Consider the following 20503-nt stretch of genomic DNA (forward strand, 5'->3'; position numbering starts at 1 on the left):
AGCAGTGCTGCATGCCAGGCCCACATCCTTACCAAGGTTGTGTTAGGAGCTGGAAAGGATGGGGGGAGAGCACTGACATCCTGGGAAGGGGACAGCATAAGGTTGATGACAGAGGCCCACGCCCAGGGGTGAGCTGGAGGCCTCAGCAGCCCTTCAGCCAACACTGGCACCAGCAGGAGGAGGGCAGAAGATTTGGGACTGCAAGGGTTTATTGGAGGCTGAGGAGGAGACTGGAGAAGTGTTTGGAAGGGACATCAGTGGAGGTGTCACAAACCACAAGAAGCTCTGACCTGACACCAGCAAGGATTTAGGAGTGCAGGAGGGGGAAGCAAACCATCCCCATCCAACCCTTCATGCTCCCCATGATTCCTAGCTTCCAACTCAGCAGACTGGAGGAGAGTGGAGACCAGGAAGCCATCACTCCTGGATAATCTCCCATCTCCCAAAACCTTCACCCACTTGATTCCCAGCTCTGCTGCAAGCACAGGAGTGAGAAGAGCCATGGGGCTCCTGTCCCCAGGAGGTCCCAGTGCAGTCCCAGATGATGCACCGTGCCCTGTGAAGGAACGTGGAGGTGCCCTTGTCCAAAGCTGTGTCCCCACTGGAGTCACAAGTGTGGACCACGAACTGCCAAGAGAAAAAACTCCTGAGCAGCAGCTCTAAGCCTGGGCATCAGCCAAAACACAGTCAGCACTTTCTGTTCAGGGAGCTCAATACTGAGAGATGTCCTCGAGGTGAAAGGCTCCTGCACTCTAATTACCACTCACAAATCTCTCCCAGGGGACTCTCGGGGTGAATGCTGGCTGCGGTGAGATGCCCTGTATTTTAATAGAGAAGGGAAAAATATAAATCATGGCTACTCAGCAGCAACAGCTTGAAGAAAGGACTGGAGTGTGCAGAGGGCCAGGTGCATGCTTGTCCATGGCCTCAGCATCCTTCAGCATGGCCAGGTTGGGCAAAAGGGGAGCAATCTCTCAGGGGACCCTTTGCAGAGAGCGGTGCCACAGCCCCTGAAACCCAGGGTGCTCCACGCCCTTAGTTTTACTTTTTGTACCCTGCAGCTGCTGCTTCTCCACGCTGCTTGTTCGGCAGCTCAGGTCCCAGCAAAGCTGATACTTGATTTTCAGTGAGCCAGGATTCATCTGACAAGGAGGCAGAGGTATAAAATCCCCAATTTGCCATTAATTCATCCAAGGGCTTGTGAAATCCTGCTCGAGGATGGACAGTCCCTGCTCCCCCTGCTCCAGCATTAGGATAGGACAGGGCAGGGCAATGACAGAAATCCCAGCAAAACTTGTATTACAGGAGCCAGCTGCTCACTGCAGCATTACTGCTGTGAGCAAGAGGACAGAATAACCCAGCCCTTGCTGCAGGTCTCTCCCCAAGGCCACAGCACACTCCTCTCCATCCCAGCTTTTGTCACTGCAGCCATCCCAAGATGCTGCTGCTGTGCCTCAGGACCAGGCAGGCACAACTGAAGGCTGCACAGGAGTGAGGTTTGCATCAGGCAGTTACAGGCAGAGTGAAACAAAGATGAAAGAAAAGAAGGAGAAAGCAGTCCCCAGAAATCAAACCAGCTGCCCTAATGCAGAGATCAGCACATTTTACTCCTTGCTGCCCACCTGTCCTTCTGCTCTCTGGTGCTGGATGCCTGCAATGCCCCTGGGGTGAGCACATTGCCACCACAGAGGGGAAACAGCATACAGTGGATGCTTGACCTTCCCAGCACTGAGTATCAAAGTCAGAAACGCTGTTCCCCACAGCCAGACTGCAAAGCCACCTTCTAAAGCCCGTCAGGGACATCCAGCACCTCTTGGAACTTCCCTCTTGCACAGCTGCATCTCTTCTTACTACTTAAAACATCTGTAGCTTGCAACACAAGATATGAGCCCTCAGCCTTGGCACTTTGCATCTGGAAAGAGAGCCCAGGGCTGAGCATGAAGCAGCAATGGCTTTGAGCACCAGTCCCCAAGGTGGGTGATCACCCACCACACACACATGCTACCTGCAGCCCTCCAAACAGCCAGGCAGCAATGGCACCATCCCCAGAATGTCATTAAGTGCATGGGAAAATTATTGCATGGTGAATAACCATATTACAGGCTGTGGCTCAGAGGGGAGAGGACAGGCACACCAAAAACTGGCTCTAAACCCCAGGTGCCAAAGGTACCTCCCCTACAGGGGCTGGGCTGTACCCAGGCACACAGTGTTTGCCAGTTTCCTTGGCACAGTATGACATTGCTTAAGGTTTGAACATGAAGCTAATCTGAAATAAAAGGGGAGAAGTGTCCTGGCAGGTGACAGCCCTTCTAGCTGTTGTATCTCATGGCTGCCCTCAAAGCAGGCAGTGCTTTGGCAGCAATCAGTGAAAATCCCCCTGTGGGATTTCCTTTAATTTTAAAAAAATAAATGATAAAGTTTCGTGTGCAACAGCACAGTCTATACTGCCAGAACCAATGCCAGAGGAGCTGTGTGTGCTGCCAGGAGAGGCACGGCCTCACTTCAGGGCTGATCACGGGAGCTGAAGAGTCAGTCTGTGGAGTTGTTAAACTCTCTTTGGAGCTCCACGCCAGTGCTTAGAGGCCTCCAGCAGCCACACAGTCACCTTCCCCTCGGGGCAGCAAGGCAGGAGAAGTCACTGGAGGGGATCACATTTGATCTCAGAACTATCACACTGACTCACTTCTTATCGTGTAGCATGAAGCAGGGAAACAAGAGCTTTCTGCTAGGGGTGGCCTCGAGGAGCAGCTATGGAGTGAGATCTGTGCAGATGGAGGGATGTGAGCAAGCAGCTCACAGCCCTGAGCCCACACCACACTGCACACTGGAACCAGCCCATTCCATCCAACCGTGTGCTTGTGGAGATTTGTTTTTATCCTCGAATGCCTCTTATCAGCCATCACTACCTACCCCAGGGACACCTGCTAAAAGCATCAGGACTGGGCACAGGTTCATGCCTCACCTGATGGTGAAGGGTATGCTGAGGCTGAGGCCATTTCCACCAGCCAGGTAGAAATATCTGGTAGAAATCCAGTCTGCAAAGAGCTCCTGCCTCCAGTCACACTGCGGTGCTGCCAAAACACACATTTCCACCCGCTGCAACCGGCACCGCCAGCTGTGCTCAAACATCGCTTAAGCCAAGGTGCAGCCTGTGGGGTGGAAGTCAGTTCCTGAGGTCTCTTCTGTGTTTACCAGCCAGACAGTGGGAATTCAGCTCCCAGTGTGGGCCATTCCCCATTCTTGGGAGCCTACAAGACACACAAGAGCATGCACTGAGATCCAACGTTCGCTGCCAGAACCTAACCCAAAGGAGCAAATATGTGAGTGGGCTCAGCCTCCCCAGGTGACACATTTTCCAAGGAGGTCAAAGGAAGACACTCAGGTTATCACCTCTTTGGGCCAAACAAGGGCAAGCCAGATGCATTACTAGACAGTGACAGCCTCCAGGGCTCAATCCAGGCACGCAGGAAGGAACCACACAACTGACTCATGGAAAACTGGCTTTGGGGAAGGATGGGGGAAATCATCTCTTTCACCACTCGTTTTTATCACTGAACCCAGGACTTGGTCACATTGAAGCAGGCAGAAAGCAGGACATAGGTCCATATGCAGGACTGAGCATTTTCAAAACCTCTGACTTCTTCTTACTGGACAGCAAGCAAACCAAAGGCTTGAACTCTGGAAAACTTCCTCAAAAATTTCTAACTTCACTCCTGCAGTTCTTGCAAAAGATGGCCCCAGCAGCAGGTCCAGGCTCAGGCAGTGTTTGTTTCTGCCAACACTTTCTGTATCCCAGGAGTGCTGCTCACCCCACTCTCCTGGCTGCTCGCACTGGCACTCCCAGAGCTGGCGCTCTGCTCCTGTCACCATAAATACCATGTTGCCCACGAGGGAAAAGCACACCACAAAGCTGACAGTCATAAAGACTTCATAAAGACTTGTTGGGACCTGGAAGGGTCTCAATGTGTCATTTCAATTATGATTCTTTGCTGGGGAAGGAGGAGCAGGGAGGCGAGGAGACAATTTTGGTGTTTGCCTTCATGTTCAAAGCAATTTGTTTCCTCCCTGCATATCCTGCTGCAGTGATGTAATGACAAAAATGTCATGTCTGAGCAGCATCACGCTCCCCAGTTTGGGAGGAGGAGCAGCCCTGGGGATAGCACAGGATGCTCTTCCTCAAGAGAACTCTGCTGGAAGGTAACCCACTTTATTAAGACAACAAGGAATTCTACCGCCCCTTCACGCTCCACAGGAAGGAGATGTGAAGAGCTTCAGGCAGCACAGCCTGGAGTGCCAACCGTGGGAGGAGGAGTGGAAAGTGTCATGAGCAGGGCAGCAGATGCCAGAGCATCCCGAAAGTCATGTAGTGACTGCTCTTAGTAGCAGAAAGGAACATCCACCTCAGCACATCCTGCACACAGTGAGGATGGCGTGCCACCTTCTCCTCTCGCCATGCCCACCTTCCTGCATTTGTCTTTTCTCTGGCATCTCCATTTTATCAAGGAAGGGCACGTGGCCACCCAGCACTTTCAGACTACCTGCTGCAAGCACCAGTATGGGCTGGCCAGGTCATACTCACATTTGGGTGCCTGCAGCACAGCAGCAGCTTTCGCCAGGATACTGCAGTCTTGTCTCTGAGCAAAGACAGGACATTCCTGCATTGCTGAACCCAGTATTACTCCTGCAGTAACGTAAAAGATGGGAAATTGAAATTTCCGTAAGAAAGGGGTGGGAGGGACAGTAGGGAAGAAGAAACAGAAGGACAGTGTGGCGCTCAGTAGAAGTGTTATGCTTCATTCGCCACCCCTGGGGCTCAGGGTTTTCATCACTAGGCTGAATCTGAAACATGATGGAAATATTTTGTTGCTCCACTCATTTCAGAACAGTGTGTTGTTTTTACAGACTGCATCATGTTCTGTGATTTCAAACACACCCCTGAAATGCACTTCTGAGTTGAGAGGAGTCACTAATGATACTGGAAAAGAAAAAATAATAAATCTATATCTTCAGATATTCAAGACATGCTTCGACTCTCCCACGCCTCTTTGGGAAACCAGTGTACCACAGATGCATGAAAAGCCATTTCAATTATTTCTACTCTATTTGCACTTGACACTGATGTTAGGATGAACACCAGCACCTAGTTTATTCTAGCAGAGTTAGCACCTGGAAAATAGGACTCTGATAGAAGTTATGGCAAGTTACCTGTACAGAGCACAGGAAATGCCACAGAAAAGGTCTGTTGGGTGCGTAAGCACAAAGCACGGAACAGCCAACGCACAGCGGGCTCACAGAGGAGAAAGGATGTGCCTTGGCCATCTGCAAGTCCACAGCAGTCATTCAAATTCAACACACCAGGTTTTTTTTTAAAAAATATGATTTCCTACTTATTTATTTTTCCTTTAATAACACAGTTTAGCATTTCAGAGTTCGGCATTCTACACTCTTACACACTGTCCTTGTTTATTAGCATTTAAACACAAAAAGACATAGCAAGACCTCCAAACACAAATAAATACAAAAACACAATATACAGTAAACTGAAATACAACATATAATAATGCTATTGGGAAATTAAGACATGTTGCTAATTCCTTTTTTTTTTATTATTTTAACAACATGGTTATTGCTGAGCAATAAATTATACATTTTAAAGTTGTTTTCCCCCCTAAAAGAAAAGGACGAGAACCACTGGTTACCAGATCACTTGCACTGTATCCTTACAGCTATTGATAATTAAGACAGGCAGAATATACACAATCAAATGAGGCTGGCCTTCTTTGGTCTTTGTTTTTGATCATAAAACTGAACACAAGTGTACCGTTCACTGAAGAGTATGAGATTAAAGAAATGGATACACAAGTTTCAAACACATTAATTTGTACATTATTCTCAATCACTGATGTCTTTTCCATAGATAGTTCTTACAGAATTTCTTGGAAACAAATTTCAGCTTTAGTTTTCCTGATTATTATATTGTTCCATGCATCTTAATGGTTATCCTACTTGTCTAAGAGAAACGGACCTACATTTAGCCCATCATCTCCTAATAGGGTATTTTTCACAGCTCTCTAGTCACCACTAATTCATTGGAGTTTTATACTTTGTAGAAAAAATCCTGAACGTCCCCATATTTGTTTCTATAAAACTGAAAAAAAACCCACAAACAAACCGAACCAAACAACAGCTATAAGAAAAACAAAACAGGTGGATTACACGATGCATCAGCAACGATGGAAGCTTGTACCTTCCCATTCCACAAGTACAGATTACACAACTCTCTGCCAGTGATGCAGGTCATAGTTGGAACACGTGTCCTTTCAGGTGCGAGCTATATTCAAATACAAAGCTCGGAACACTACGCAAGAAAATGACCCTTACGAATGATAATGCTGGTTTATCTCAGTAACCCTTAGACAGAGTCAAATTTTATCACTACGCATCACACTGCCAGCAATGGAGCGTGTGAACACCGGCATTCCTAAGAAGTTAAAAAGTCCTTGCAGAACTGGCAACCAAATTAAAAGCTTAGTTCCAAAGGACCAAGAACACGAACACCACATAGAGACAACAAACCCTTCCCCAAACGGGTAGGTTAGTAAGCCACAGAGTTGGGATCCAGATTTGAATTCCACGTAAAGTCTGGGATGTTTGGATCCAAGGTTTTGGTTCAGGTGCTTCTCTGTGAAATTTAGAACTTATTTGAACCCTAAGGAACTAATCCTAACTTGGAGGGAAAAAAACTGAAAAAACACAGCCTAGTATCTACACTGACATCATGAAATGGAAGACAGAAGCTGCAGTCTTGACCATAAATTAGAAGAGAAACAGGAATAGTCAGATCCCTTATGTGTTGTATATCTCTACTCTTCTAAATCTTAAGAGGATGTCCCTGAATCAACAGTCCCAAGTTTTCCATCACCTTCCCATCTGGTGCTTCTCAGCAAAGGCCTGGATTAAGAGGCAGGAAAGAACAATTAAGCCCTCTAGATTTTGGTTTACAGAAAAAGGGAGAAAGCCCCACAAGAAAGAAATGGTCAGTCACACTGACTGGTAGAACAAAGATGAACCCACTTCACTGTAAAATGGTATTCTCCCTCCTCAGTTAAGAGGAGCATCAAACAAGACTTGTTTTGTTAGGTGATTCTGAACAAACAGAGTAGGACACACATTTGCTGCTATTATTCACACTGATATGCTGTGCTGGCCTTCCACTCTGCAGGCTGTCAAAGCACTGCCTAAGGAGCAACCCTTGTCTGGGCCACCACACATGCACAACCCCAAATCATGACAGCTTGTATGTTTAATTCTAGCCCTTACTGTCCTGATGTGGGTCTTCAGTGTATGTTAACTTGTTTTTCGGTTCCTTTAAGGGAGAAATGTATCAAAAAAGTAAACCCTAGTGATTTGGAGATAACACTAGGGAACTGGAACCTCTCATTCAGTCCCGGCTCCAGGAGATTCCTTTTGTGACTCTGGACAAGTCACTTCACATCTCATGCTTGATTTCCTTTTTTCCAGAAAAGACAAGTAGCACTTGCTATACACTGTACACAGTATTAAAAACTATTCTCAGACAGATTAAATTGCCAAACCAATCATTTTTATTGCAGCAGCTATGACTTCTAGGTCAACCAGAATATCAAGGTATTGACTGAACGGGATAGGAATTCCAGGAAGAGGTCCAGCTGCTTTTTATCATCTTTTGTTTCTAAATTAAAGAAAAGAATTTGCAATTAAAAAGTTGCCCATCACTATGGTTGTTTAAAATACAGGAATCTCCAAATTATCGGAGCATGAGGAAGAACATACATCCTTAATTATATTTCAAGGTCTTCAGAAAGGCTAAACAGTTTTTGCTACATACAGGTCTTCAAACCTGAAAGATAAGAAACCAAAGTTTGCCATTAGCCAAGATCCTCCCTTAGCAGCAGCAAGTTATATTTGCACCAAGTGACCAAGTAAAACTTGGAGGAAAGGGTTTTGTTTCATCACTTCTACATAAAGAAAAGACTTTGCATATACATGTGCGTGCATGTCCGTGTGTTTATGCATGTACCTACACACACACAAGTAATTTACAGAGCAAAAACTAAGAGATTAGGTATGCAACCCAAGAATTTCCCCCCCTTCACCTATTTGTATATTTGCATAGTTATATCAAGGCATCAATACTGCACTCACGTTTTTCACTCTTCTACAGTGCAGGCAACATTTCTGTCACTCCCTACACGCTTCTCTGTCTTGGACTAAACAGCACCAGTGTTTTAAAAACTAAACAAAATATCAACAGAAACCCTGCACTATTGGTGAAATGCCTATCCCAGGTGATGGAACATAGATACAAATAGGTGGTAGCTTTTAAGCTCCCACCTCAACAAGCCATAATTGTGGCCAGCTGAGGAAACAGGAGCAATACAATCACAACCTAAGATGGGTTCAGCACTTAAATTCCAGCTAACACAAATCTCTATTACCTTTGCATTTGAGAAGTTCACCAGGCACAGAAACAGGCACATATCTTCATCTTTCCTTTTCCAAGTAGAAAACACCACAGGAAAAGGAAATAAGCTGCATTTCATGTTTTTTTCATAATTTTAAGAAAGCTAGCATGTTTTTTCCATCGAAATTATGCCACCCACCATTCCCTTCTCCTATTGCACATTCTCTTTGTGAAGAACAACATTTACAGTACAAGGCTGAAATCAACATTGCATATTGTAAGTCAGCAGTTGAAGGTGTACCATGTAGACAGTAACTGAAACAAGACCCCAATTAATTAGTTCAGAGAAGTAATGCAGGCATGGTCCTGCATCATAATCGCAGGTTGGTCTTTAAACACCCAAATAGTTTCATCCTGTTTAGAATTCAAGACTTTCTAGGTAACAGATGCACTCACCCTGTGCTGAAGAGTGTACAAAAAGGGCAACATCCAGATTGTCACACACTGCAATCTCCCTAGAGAATGTAACTTCGAGCATCATCGTGGAGAAAGAATACCAGCAAGAGACTTCAGTTGTGTGCTGCTAAGAATTACTAAGCAGAGGACAAAAGGGTTCCATTGAAGAAACTCTGTTCAAAGTAATGCAAATACTCTGGGACCCCCTTGCAATAATGGCACACTCCAGGAGTTAGCCAGGATTCAAGAGTATACATGGGGACAGGCTGTTGCCCCAAGAATCACTTTAAACAGACAGCCCCTAGAAAACTTTGGATACCTTAGTCAAGAACAAAGAGGAAAAGGATAAAAGGGCATTTCAGCAATGAGGGAAACAGTTAAATAATTTAAAGTGTTGAATAAAGCACCAGATATCTTTTCCTTTCAACTTAGAGAATATACAGTGGCCTTGTTTTCACAAAATGCTACATACTCCTTGCTGGAAAGCAGAGGAAACCGATTTCTATGTACACAGTAAGAACTCTACAGAGATGGCCCACGAGTTCTGCGGAGAAAGGGGTGTTACAGTCAAGGCTTCAGGTATTCCACAGCAGGCGGTGTCTACATTTGTGTAGCAAGATCCTGGATTTCACAGTACGCAGGGTTGGCAAACTGGAAATTCTCTGGCAGCTTCATGTAGTTTTAAAAAATAAGTGCAGTAGGCCTCCATTTTATTAACTGTGATAAAAAGCATATATGCAAAAATATTTTTGTATCGATAGCACATTACTGCATTATAAAAGCTGCCCAAGTGAAGCTGAAGATTCTGGCAGCTGGTGCTTTTGGCACTTGGGAGATGTGGAAAGCAGCATAGAGATCTGTGAAATACAACAGTGACTGATGTTTCTGCTACAGTGATCGGCATTAAGATAGTTAGCAGTGTTCGTATTTAAACTTCTCTATGAAGTTTCTGAGTCAATATCCCACCAAGACGAGATATTCAGATCTCTTAAAGCTACTAGTTTAGGCTGTGTGCAGACTCAGGAAGACTTCCCTACTGGTTTACACATTCGCATGTTTCAAAGTCCTCTTTCAATCACCAAGGCTGGAAACGCTTTTTTCCTCCTCTTTTAAAAGAGCCTGGATTTAGAAGCGCAATTCTGTCACAGGAGTTGGAAACTGTAGTCACAAATCTGCAGAATATTCTGGGCCCTGCTTATACTAGAAATCTCCTCCAAGTCCCAGATCGAAACAGGATATAAACTGTTTTGAGATGGCCAAACGGTTTCATTTAAGTTTACAAGACATGCATTAGCAATGGGAGGAGAGTCCTTTGGACATTTCCACTTGGGAATCCTGTTTTCAGTAAAATTCTGTGATGCACAAACACAAAAGCTCAGCTGCCTACATTCACAATTATTAAAATGACACAAGTTGAGCGAACCTTCGCCCTAAAGCGTAAGTGATGGGTTTGCTTATGCAGCCTGCATAAAACTGCAAGTGCCATACAATTATATCTAGAGATATAGATGTGGGTATATCTATAGATATTTATCTCTTGTGCAGAACATCCTCCTTCCTTCCGTGCTAGAAATGAAACGCCAGCACGTGCCTCCATATTTGAGCTTGCACCTGTTGACAGCTACGTACCATAAAGGGAGTACAGTACCCGGACAATGGAAGGCAAGAAAAGGAAGACGAGTTGCTGCTGACAGCCTGGACGGTCAGCAGCAGGCAGTATTCTAGCAGGTGCCTGGAAAACCCATGAAGACCACTTAGCATGCATTGTATATCCATAAATACTTCTTGCAGGCACTGTGTGTGAAGGCACAGCCAAAAAAGACAACGGCAAAGACAAGCTGAAATACAAAGGCATGAATTCAACTCTGCACCTTAGACAAAAATTGCGACTATGCCTCAATAAAGCAGAAAACTGATACAACCTGACACAGTAGAGGCTGAGATGCAATGTTTTCGTCTAAGCCCATGAAGGCTGAAAACATGGTGGTGCAAGTCCACTCTGCTTAAGCAGTTTGTGGGTTTTAAAGAGCACCACAGTCAGGCTGTGTCTCTAGACTCGCTTGTCACAGGCTATTAAATAGAAGCAGATGAACACAGCAGGTTGCAATCAGCATGTTTCAGGGCAAGCAAATGCTTTCCACTACAGTTCAGGCTGTTACACAAAGGAAGCCCGTGCGTTCCCCATTAGGATGCTTGTCTGCTATGAGAAGCTGTCACGAGCATCGATGTTCACAGCCCCAGAGTTCTCAGATGGGTTCATTTCAAGTGATGCCACCTTACAACCACAGGCATTAGAGGAAAAATGTCGCCTGCCTTCACAGTGGCCGTGGAGACTGTCTAGTCCAAGCTCCATAGGAGCACTGAGCATAACGTTTTGGCACCTGAATAAGATGGATTCCACCATGGCCAAGTCATAGAAGCTCCAGAAGCCAAAGGAACGGGCTTTGGCTTCCGTTTTGTACATCACAGGGTACCTAAGGGCTCTGAAGACAAGGCTAAACATTATGCCTGAAGTCCAATTAAACTACCATTTCAGATATCAGAATTAATCTGAATAAAAAGCTATGGTTTATAAGCAGCACAGCACATCTAAGGCACATGTATGCATGCAAGCCACCATCACTGTATTAAGACATCGCTGGTTTGTCTTGAAGCAATGGTTGCTAGTACAGAACGAACACAGAGGCTTTTTTCAGCACTAATCCTCCTCCCCAATACTGAAAATACTATATACTGCTGACAGCATAATGTGCAACATATATAGCTTGATTGGAAAGCATGGGGCAGAACTTTAAAAAATGTACAGGATTCCGTTTAGAACTCCAAAGTTCAACAAATGCCCTATTTTAGGGTGAAAACAATTATAAATCTGATAATGATGCACAGCATCCATGAGTGATTTTTCCTTAATTTTGAAATAGTGTCATTAACTACGACATATATTGTAGGTTTACATTTCTAAAGAGAAATAACAGAATTGAATAGTTTTTTTTTCCTATCACAAGTGATAACCAGTGTTTGATATCTTCTATTTTTCTTCCAAGAAATATCAGTCTATCAACAGTTTTAAAATAAAATGTTTTCTGTAACAATAGAACTTTAAATAAAAATATGATTTTGATTCAGATACTTTTGAGAAGACATGGATACTTTTCCAAGATCTTCTGACAAAGTAATTATTAAAACAGAGACCAGATGAGGCCTTAAAAAGACAATATACTATATTTCAGACAAGATTGCACCTCAGTTTTTCAAAGAATATCATAATTGCAACATTACTTCATCATTTCTTCTTTTAACATGCTGACAATTTCCAGCTAGCCCACGTGTGAAGGTTTTTTTTGTATTCTAGCTTAAAAGAAATAAAAGTCAGTAACTGATTCAGCACATACTGTATATGTCTTTTCACCTCCAATTGACTAGATCGTTAATAAGTTAAAAAAAATCCTCTCTGACCATAATCATTATCCTCATGAGGGATAAGTGATTCTTCAGAGCTCAAGTGTTGCTAGTTCTATTAAAAAATATACCATGGTATGATTTCTTAATGTGTTGCTACTTTCGCAATTGGACCCTATGCAGTTATGCCTTCAAACTCTTCCGTCTGTTCCACAAGGTGGTTCTGTGAGCTTTTAGGACCTCTGATTGAAGACAAACTGATACAAAACCCCCAAACGGAGTTGCCTTCTGTATAATCTGCCTCCCCCATTGTATGTCAGGGGTCTGGTAGATCCGATGTATCCACTATGACTTTAATAAAAATAGTATCATCTTTAATATACGTTCCATTCTCTAGAACAGTTTGAGCCACAAAGACCGGGCAGCCAGACGCAATGTTCATTTCTCCAGTCGGCTTCTTGAAACTGCTGCTGTTTGGATCTGGCTTGAAAGCATCTCCTAAGTGGCGCCGAGACGGTCCCTGATCCATTAGCATGAGAGTCACTTTCTGTTTGAACGGCCAAGGAAGCAAAGCATCGTATTCACCACGCATTATGACAAAGAACAGAGACAAGTGCGTCCCCTTTCCCATGCCATCTCCGTTAAGGTAAACTCTGGCACACATCTTGTAGCCAAAGTACCCAGTATAAAAGGGTTGGCTGTACAAGGACAGAGTCTTCCCCATGACTGCCTCTTGCTTCCGACGTTTATAATCTCGAATTTTCCAGATCAGCACTCCGTTGTAACTCGCGGTTTCTAGAACTTGGAATCGGAGGTCCATGTCAGCCAGCCGGATATCATGAACGCTCAGCATCTGATCGTGTCTGCTCAGCTGTGTCTCTAGCAGGCCTGTTAGAAAGAAGAAAGGATGGGGGTGAGAAAAGCACTGTTTTCTAAAGACTGTAAAAATCAAACTGCCAGTGCTGCTATTGTATATGAAAACACTTTCCTCCTCAAGAACCAAAGTGCACTTGGCCACTGATGAAGCCATCTCCACAGGCAATAGTTTGCTGGCTGGCATCTAGGTTAACTGGGATTTTTACAAATGTGGGCGTAACTCATACATGCAGCAAAAGTCAAATAATCAAACACCTAACAAATTTTTTCTGGTCACTGAACAATATAACTACTGAGGCTTCCATTTTTTGAGAGGAGACTTAGTAGCATTATCTGCATATTGATATTTATCAGTGAAGACCTTGGAAGCAGTCACACAGCCTACATAATCCCTCTGAAATTCAGAAGCACCCCTGATCACTCAAAACATTCTTTTCAGGCACTACTTGTCTTAGAAGTGCAGAGCTGTTACCATGCCTAAAGTTCAGCATAAAAGAGCAAAAAATTCAAACTCAGCTCTGTATTATATGGCAATTTATTTAGTTTATAGGGAGGGCTGTTTTCTGTTTTCCCTTTCCCCTATGTGAAAATGTTAGTCTTCATCTTTGCACGCTGGTAAAACTGGCGAACATACAATACTGAGAAGCAGATGAATTCATAAGGCAGGTTTTTTTAAGTTCTTTGTCACTTAAAGTCATTTAAACACTTACATATGATCTACACTATCTTGCTAAACTCCAGTTTTTACTTTATTCAGCAAGCACAACAATAACCTTCTTCTTAAGCAGATCTCACAGTTCTCCTAGGACCAAACCCCCCTCTGTAGCAGCTACCAGGATGGGTGGTTTCACGTGGATAACCATACTGTTGATCCATTCATGGGGGAGAAGAGTAGTAAAACAGGATGTCAATACACCAAGACCATATTTAAAGAAGCTGCTGAAAGCTATTACCTGTCAAAGATCGATTGAGAAACTGTTTATAATGAACTAACAGTGTAATCAAGAGAACGGTCAATAAAACAAAATAAAAAAAAACAAGAATCAAACCTAAGAAACAGCATGGAAGCAATGCCACACTATCAACAAAGGAAATACAGTCTCCTACTCAAAAATCAGAAGAATCAGTATTATTGATGTTTCCATATAAAAGCCACAATGGGAGTGCCATTCAAAGGACACCATTTTTCTCTCAACAGCACTGCTGAGTACTTTAGTCCACTGTGCTTGCACTCACTTGTATTCCGAGCTCCTTGCCCTGCAGTTTTATCAACACTTTCCAGCTCAGTCACTCTATTCTGGAGGGATTCCACACTGCTCTTCATGCTGTCGGCCTCCTCCCAGTTCTGTCGGAAGGGACGGATTTCTTTGTCCAGTTCTTTGAGTTTCTCTGCTTGGCTGTCGATCACTCGCTTTATAAAATAATAGTGCACGAGTTAAAATAATGCAAAGACATTAATTTATGCAAATTAAAAAAGGATTATACGCTGATAATAAGATTCAATCCCAATATAAGCAAGTTTTGCTTATGTAAAACATTTTAATAACACAAACCTTGAAAATTTAAAGGAATAGCCCAGGTATTTATAAAACACTTAAAAAATACTTAGTGCTGCACAGGTATTAATATTAGAGCACTATTAGAATTAACAACAGACTTATTTTAAAAAAGGGGAAATGTTAGTGTGCTCTTGTCCAAGGTAGGTGGTTTTGGTTTTTTTTAAACCTTTCAATGTAAGAACAGTATTCTGAATGTCTCCAGATCGATATTATGGGCTGATACTTGCTGGGTTTCCTTTGAGAGTATTCAAGCAACAAAGTATGGGCACAACATACCGTGGTGTGAATCAAGTGGCTGCTCATGTGCACACATTAATCATTGTGAGTGAGCAAAATAACTTACTCCTCCAGGAAAACATCATTACTCTGGCACACATGGAGCACGAGTACATACATGTGCAAGCTCCAAGCTCACATAAATCAGTCATCAAAGCCTAAGTTAAGTGAAGTGCCCATAACCATAGCAGAAGCCCTCGAGAGTTTAAACACAACTAGACCACTTCTGCCCCCAAAAAGCACTTTTAAAATTCCCACCCTTACTTCCTAAATTGAATAAGCCATGCATCCTGAAGGTGCTTGCTGGTTGAGTTTTTTTAAGAAAACAAAGGGGAAAAGACCAGTTGGTTTTGGAAAGGCATAAAATACAATACTCAAGAAAAAATATACAGAAAGGCCAGATCTCTCTGAAAGAGGGATATTGCAAGCACCTTAGTATATTACAAATATAAAGAACATATTTCCCAGTCTACCTCAAAGCTGATGCAAGAAATACATAGCACTTCACATTATCACAGCTAATTTGGACTAGCAGGAATTTTAGCCAGAACCTCAAAATCACTTGTGAAGTTCAAATGATAACACAAATATTTGAGACAAGAAACTACTTTTGCTACCACCTACAGTTAAATTCCAAACCTAACTTTATAGTTTTTCATCATATAGTGCCAATATGTGTTAAAATGATTTTTCAGTTCTTAAAAAAAAATTAAGTGGCCGTTGAGAACAAAACAAGAAAATTAAGTTATTTTGCATTTGCCTTCTGGTTAGCCATGTGGATTCAATGTTCCCCACTGACGGGGAAAACCCTTCTGCCTCATGCCACCTTCATTTCCCCTTTTAGCCATTTGCTTTTAATCACGTGGTTTCAGTTACACTGAAAGTCCATGGCGATTAATTGAAGGCTGTCAATTTGATGAGGCAGCTAGCAAAACCCGGCTCTAGGAGTCTTATTTTGTTGTGTCTCAAAACCGCTGAGTAATCTAACATATTTCGAGATTAACTACTTATTTCTATTGTAGGTGTTTTAAAACAAGTTAGATATCTCACTTACAGAATTATGACTTTGTGAAGGAAAACTGTGCACTGAGCCATAAATGCAGGGGTATGGGTCCAGTAAATAGATGAAGCAGCTTGCCTGGACATACTACTCACCACCTACCAACACAGGCACACCCTCTCACTGGGGCTGACGATAATCAGACAATAAAGCAGGCAAGGGCTATTAGCTATATATACAAAAGGAAACACACCTCTGAATGGCCTGAATGCATGTTGTAAGAGCAGAGCCAAAAGATTTGGCCCTTAGTTCACAGTTAACATTCAAACATAAACTCAAAATATGCCCAAGGCTGGTCTTTCCCCTCTCCCCAAGGCAAGAACAATAACACGGCTGTGGGTTTGTACACTGCCTCACGCAGAGATGTTCTAATTTCCAGCTGGGACCTCTGTGCACTAGCACAGCATCAAACAAAATGAGTAAACACATTCTCACAGGAACTGGTAAAGTGCTAAACATGCAGAGGAACTGTAAGCTATCCTTCTGTTGGGAGAAGTTTACTAAAAGTTGTTATTAGGGATCAACTTCTCTCCATTCATCTGTGTGCAACGTTCTACCTTTGTACATGCAAAACCAATTCTGGTTAAGCTGCTTCTACTTCATACTGGCAGATGTGTAGTATTTTATCTCCTGTACCTTGAATGAGAATTCAAGAGATACAAAATAATCAGATATAAGACTTCTATTTTATTTTTAAAAAGCACTGGGATCTCTATCTTTTTACCCTACAGGGAGTCAACCTCCCCCATGCTGGGAGATACTGATGTACTAAATCTGAATTTAATGCAGCAGTGGAGATTTTCACTCTAATTATTCCATTAGAAAGCACACAGATGTCTCGCACTGTACTCATAAATTTTCAAGTAGATATCAATTTTCTGCATGCACTTTTTATTCTAGCAACTGACCTCTCCAGATCATCAATCCTGAGTTACATGCCTAGCAAACCATCAAGGGCTCCTCTTGATGTTGATTTTCATCTAGGTGTTGTTTGGTATTTCTAATTAACAACTTCCAGAATTTTAGCACTATTATTACTAAAAAAACTTAGAAAATGTCATGAGGAACTGAAGAGTTATATTTGCAGTTCTCTTCCTCCTAATGGACCTTTCCATTGCAATTGATGGAGCAAAACTGTAAAGCTAAAAAACAGACTAGAAAAGGTGCTACTTGACCTAGGAAACAAATCATATGTCCTTCTCCTTTGAAGGAACATATTACTGATCAAATCATTTCATGTTCATAAGGTCACTGTTTCTTTTGTCATTCAGTACCTTATGTCCACACACAGCTTAAGACTTGGCTTACTAATATGCTTCCATACACTCAGTATTACAAGTGAAGCTTCCTTTCCACATGACAGCAGTCGTAAAAGTATCACATACCCTTGATAAAAACACTTTCCCTACAGATCAGCTTATAGAAAATTAATCTGAAAACAAAACATCAAGGCTGAGGTTCCTGCCAGTGACCAGACACCCTCGATGCATTAACACTGGTGGTGTCAGACGCCTCACAGTGCAGGTGGTTCCAGCTGAGCTCAGTGACACCGCTGCTCCCCAGGCTACATGACAGCTAATACTGAAACTGTACTAGAAAACTCCTAGCATGCATAGGTCTTGGGGGACTAAGCAAATATGCCTTGCCCAGACCTGAACTGGTTAGTTCAGTGTCTGGGGCTCCTGTGTAACCATGGCTGCTCAATGCAACCCAGGAAAAGAATGGCTCACAACAGGTAACTAATTCCCTCCACTCCTGGTAGGAAGCAGAAGGAGGCTAATTGTTTTGTCCAGGAAAAAACAAATCGGGGTGTGTTTCCAAAATGCCCTTAACAGGCCTGACTGAACCGGGAAATTCCACTAAGTGGAAGGAATCAGGTTGAAACAGCCTTGAAATACAGTTTGGCTTAAAATAACTGAATTGAAAGAGCTGGCAAAAGGAAGTAAAGGAGAGGAGGGGAAAAAAAAGAAAAAAAAGAGAAAAAAAAGAGCAAAACACATCCTCTCCAGTTCTTATTACCACCAAAAAGCCACCAGTTGGAATGTGCTGCTTTGTAGTGGGGGTTTTTTAGTTTGTTTGGTTTTTTTTCTGTAAACAAACCATTTCAAAATTGATTTTGCTAACACCTACAACTCGAGGAAATCAAAGATACTGCAGTCTGTTATTTAAGACAATAATGAAAAACTCTGCTCTATGTTTTTTTCCATTTCTACTCTCATCGCTGGCCATTGAGACAGCATGTGTAAAAACTCCAGGCTTACAAATTAACTTACCTCCTGGTAGATTCAATCAGCAATATCAGTACATAAAAGGATTGGCTTGCCAGTGTCAGAATGCAATACTGTAACCCATATCCCATCAATGGATAAGTAACAATGACTAAGGCAGGCTAAACTGGTTCCTATGTGGGCAGGTCATGGAAAGAAATATTGTACTGTGAGGAGAAACGTTGCAGTTGCCAAAATTGAAAGTTTCCTTATAAATCATCATTGAGGGTCTCCAGGCTCTGAGCTCCTGAATGTGCTACCCCCTTTGAATTTTAGCCATGTTTTCTAGCAGCAGACATACTACAGTAATGTGTAAATGATACCTCCACAGCTGCTTGCTGAATATCTCCTGAGGTTTCCCTAATTGTGGTTAGTATCATGCAAGCTAACACAAATTCCCAGCACCCACATTCCAAGTCTGCTCTACTGAGCAAAGAATTTCAGCTTGGGCTGAGCACCAATGGCAGAGCATCCAGAGGGTTTCTAGTCTGATGCTGGCTTGTGGTCAGATCATTCAGACCACAGAATAAGAAACTCAGACCTACTGGCAAAGGAATAATTAGATACATTTTCCTCAGAAGGACAACAGAAACGTGGATTTTTAAAAAGTGTATTCAAATGCATTATGTTACATTTGAATTAAATCCACACCAGACTGATCTCACTCATGCTTTGTACTTTTTTAAAAATACAAGCAAGTAGAAAAGAAAGATACATTATCCATGACAGTTTTAAGGTGCTAATCTTGTCCTCCAGTTTGACAGTAGTTCCTCAAGCAGGCTTTTTTTTAGAAGTTAAAATAATAATTCTTCAGAGAAAATTTCTGTTTTCAGTCTTTTCACTTTTTAAACACGGTTCTTTGTTTTAACAGGCTAGGTAATTGCAGTGTTTTAGTGAAGTATCTTGCTCCATTAAACACAACGAACCAGAAAAAAAAATAAATCAGAATGGCTTTGTAATCAAGTAGACTCTCTCCCCCCCTTTTTAATTAGACCACCTCACTTTACAAGTATAAAGGCATAGAACAGAAGCTACTACCATTTCTGTTTAATGGGGAGATTCTAAATTTCTTACCTGTAAATGAAGTATTTTAGATTCATTATTCCGCAGCATTTCCTTCTGTCTTTCAATTTCTATTTCAAAGCTACAAATCTGATTATGTAAAGTTTGTATACTCTTGTTCTTTTCCAAACTTTCATTCTGGAGCAAGGCCACCTGGAAAAAATTCTACAATTACTCCTGCCAAAGTTTATTAAAATACCTATAACTTCATTAGTTTAAAACTATCTTAAACACATGAAAGGGATGAGATCCTAATACAGTCTCTCTCCATGTCTTGCAAATAAATAAATAAAACCCAACCTTCTTGGTAGCTACTTTTGCACTTCCACAGTATGGTATTGGTACAACTTCGGCTTATAAAAGTGCGGATGGGACATAAAAACAGTAGAAGAACTTGTGTCTAAATAATTTTCTTTATTCACTTATTATTTAATGGCTTGGTTTCCTGGTTTCTACCAACTGACTTGGGAGTTGCTTGGAGTTTGGAAGGAACAACCTAATTCGCTCTAGATCAGTGTTAAGAACTCGAGCCCTGTACAGAAGGGACACCAGAGAGAAGCTGAGCACCTGAAAAGGTAGTTGGGTAGGGAACATTAATCTTCCAACCTATTGCCATCTATCCTGATTTACAGCAAATTTAAGGAAAAACCTCATCTGCATAGGATTGGCTTGGCTTAAAAGAGTGTGATGGTGATGAAAACTCTCAAAATGAGTGAATACAGAAGGGATCCATGCATTTGAAGGAAAATCCAATGGTGCCTACTAGTTAGAAAAGACCAAAGAACTACAGGATGCAAATTATATTCTCTCTCTGTATTGACATTTTATGAATTTATTCATTAGTGACTCATTCTGTTTTTAAAACATGAGCCTCATTAAAGGAATATCATATAATATATCTCTTTGGGGATGAAAGTAATACAGTAAATATTTTCCGTCCCACTACTTAGTGCTTGTTCACTAATGTGGTTTGGAGAAGGGGGCTGCTTTGTGGTGGGGGGTTGCTTTTTTGAAAAAAATCTAATTTGTCCCCAGGCAAGATTATTCAGCAGCAAAAGCGTAGAAGACAAAACACTTGGCACAAGGTGATTTTGGACACACCCTG

At 42.3% G+C, this 20503-nt stretch overlaps 1 protein-coding gene across 15 annotated transcripts in view; it reads right to left on the reverse strand.

The window, feature by feature from the left end:
• Window positions 1–5436: 5436 nt before the first annotated feature.
• The window catches only part of TRAF3 (TNF receptor associated factor 3), a 70202-nt gene continuing 55135 nt past the window's right edge, over window positions 5437–20503 (reverse strand). For 13 of the 15 annotated variants that reach the window (XM_050335431.1, XM_050335438.1, XM_050335433.1 and 10 more), the window contains 3 exons: window positions 19411–19551; window positions 14411–14585; window positions 5437–13186 (listed from right to left, as the gene is read on the reverse strand). In XM_050335431.1, the coding sequence (XP_050191388.1) occupies window positions 12615–13186; window positions 14411–14585; window positions 19411–19551 (888 nt within the window). In that variant the 3' untranslated portion in view covers window positions 5437–12614. The remainder of the gene's footprint in view (window positions 13187–14410; window positions 14586–19410; window positions 19552–20503) is intronic. The other 2 variants (XR_007631446.1, XM_050335444.1) reach the window with 2 other exon arrangements.

The sequence above is a fragment of the Myiozetetes cayanensis genome, unplaced genomic scaffold (genome assembly GCF_022539395.1).
Source record: "Myiozetetes cayanensis isolate MyiCay16 unplaced genomic scaffold, myiCay2020 scf6-25, whole genome shotgun sequence".
Lineage (NCBI taxonomy): Eukaryota > Metazoa > Chordata > Aves > Passeriformes > Tyrannidae > Myiozetetes > Myiozetetes cayanensis.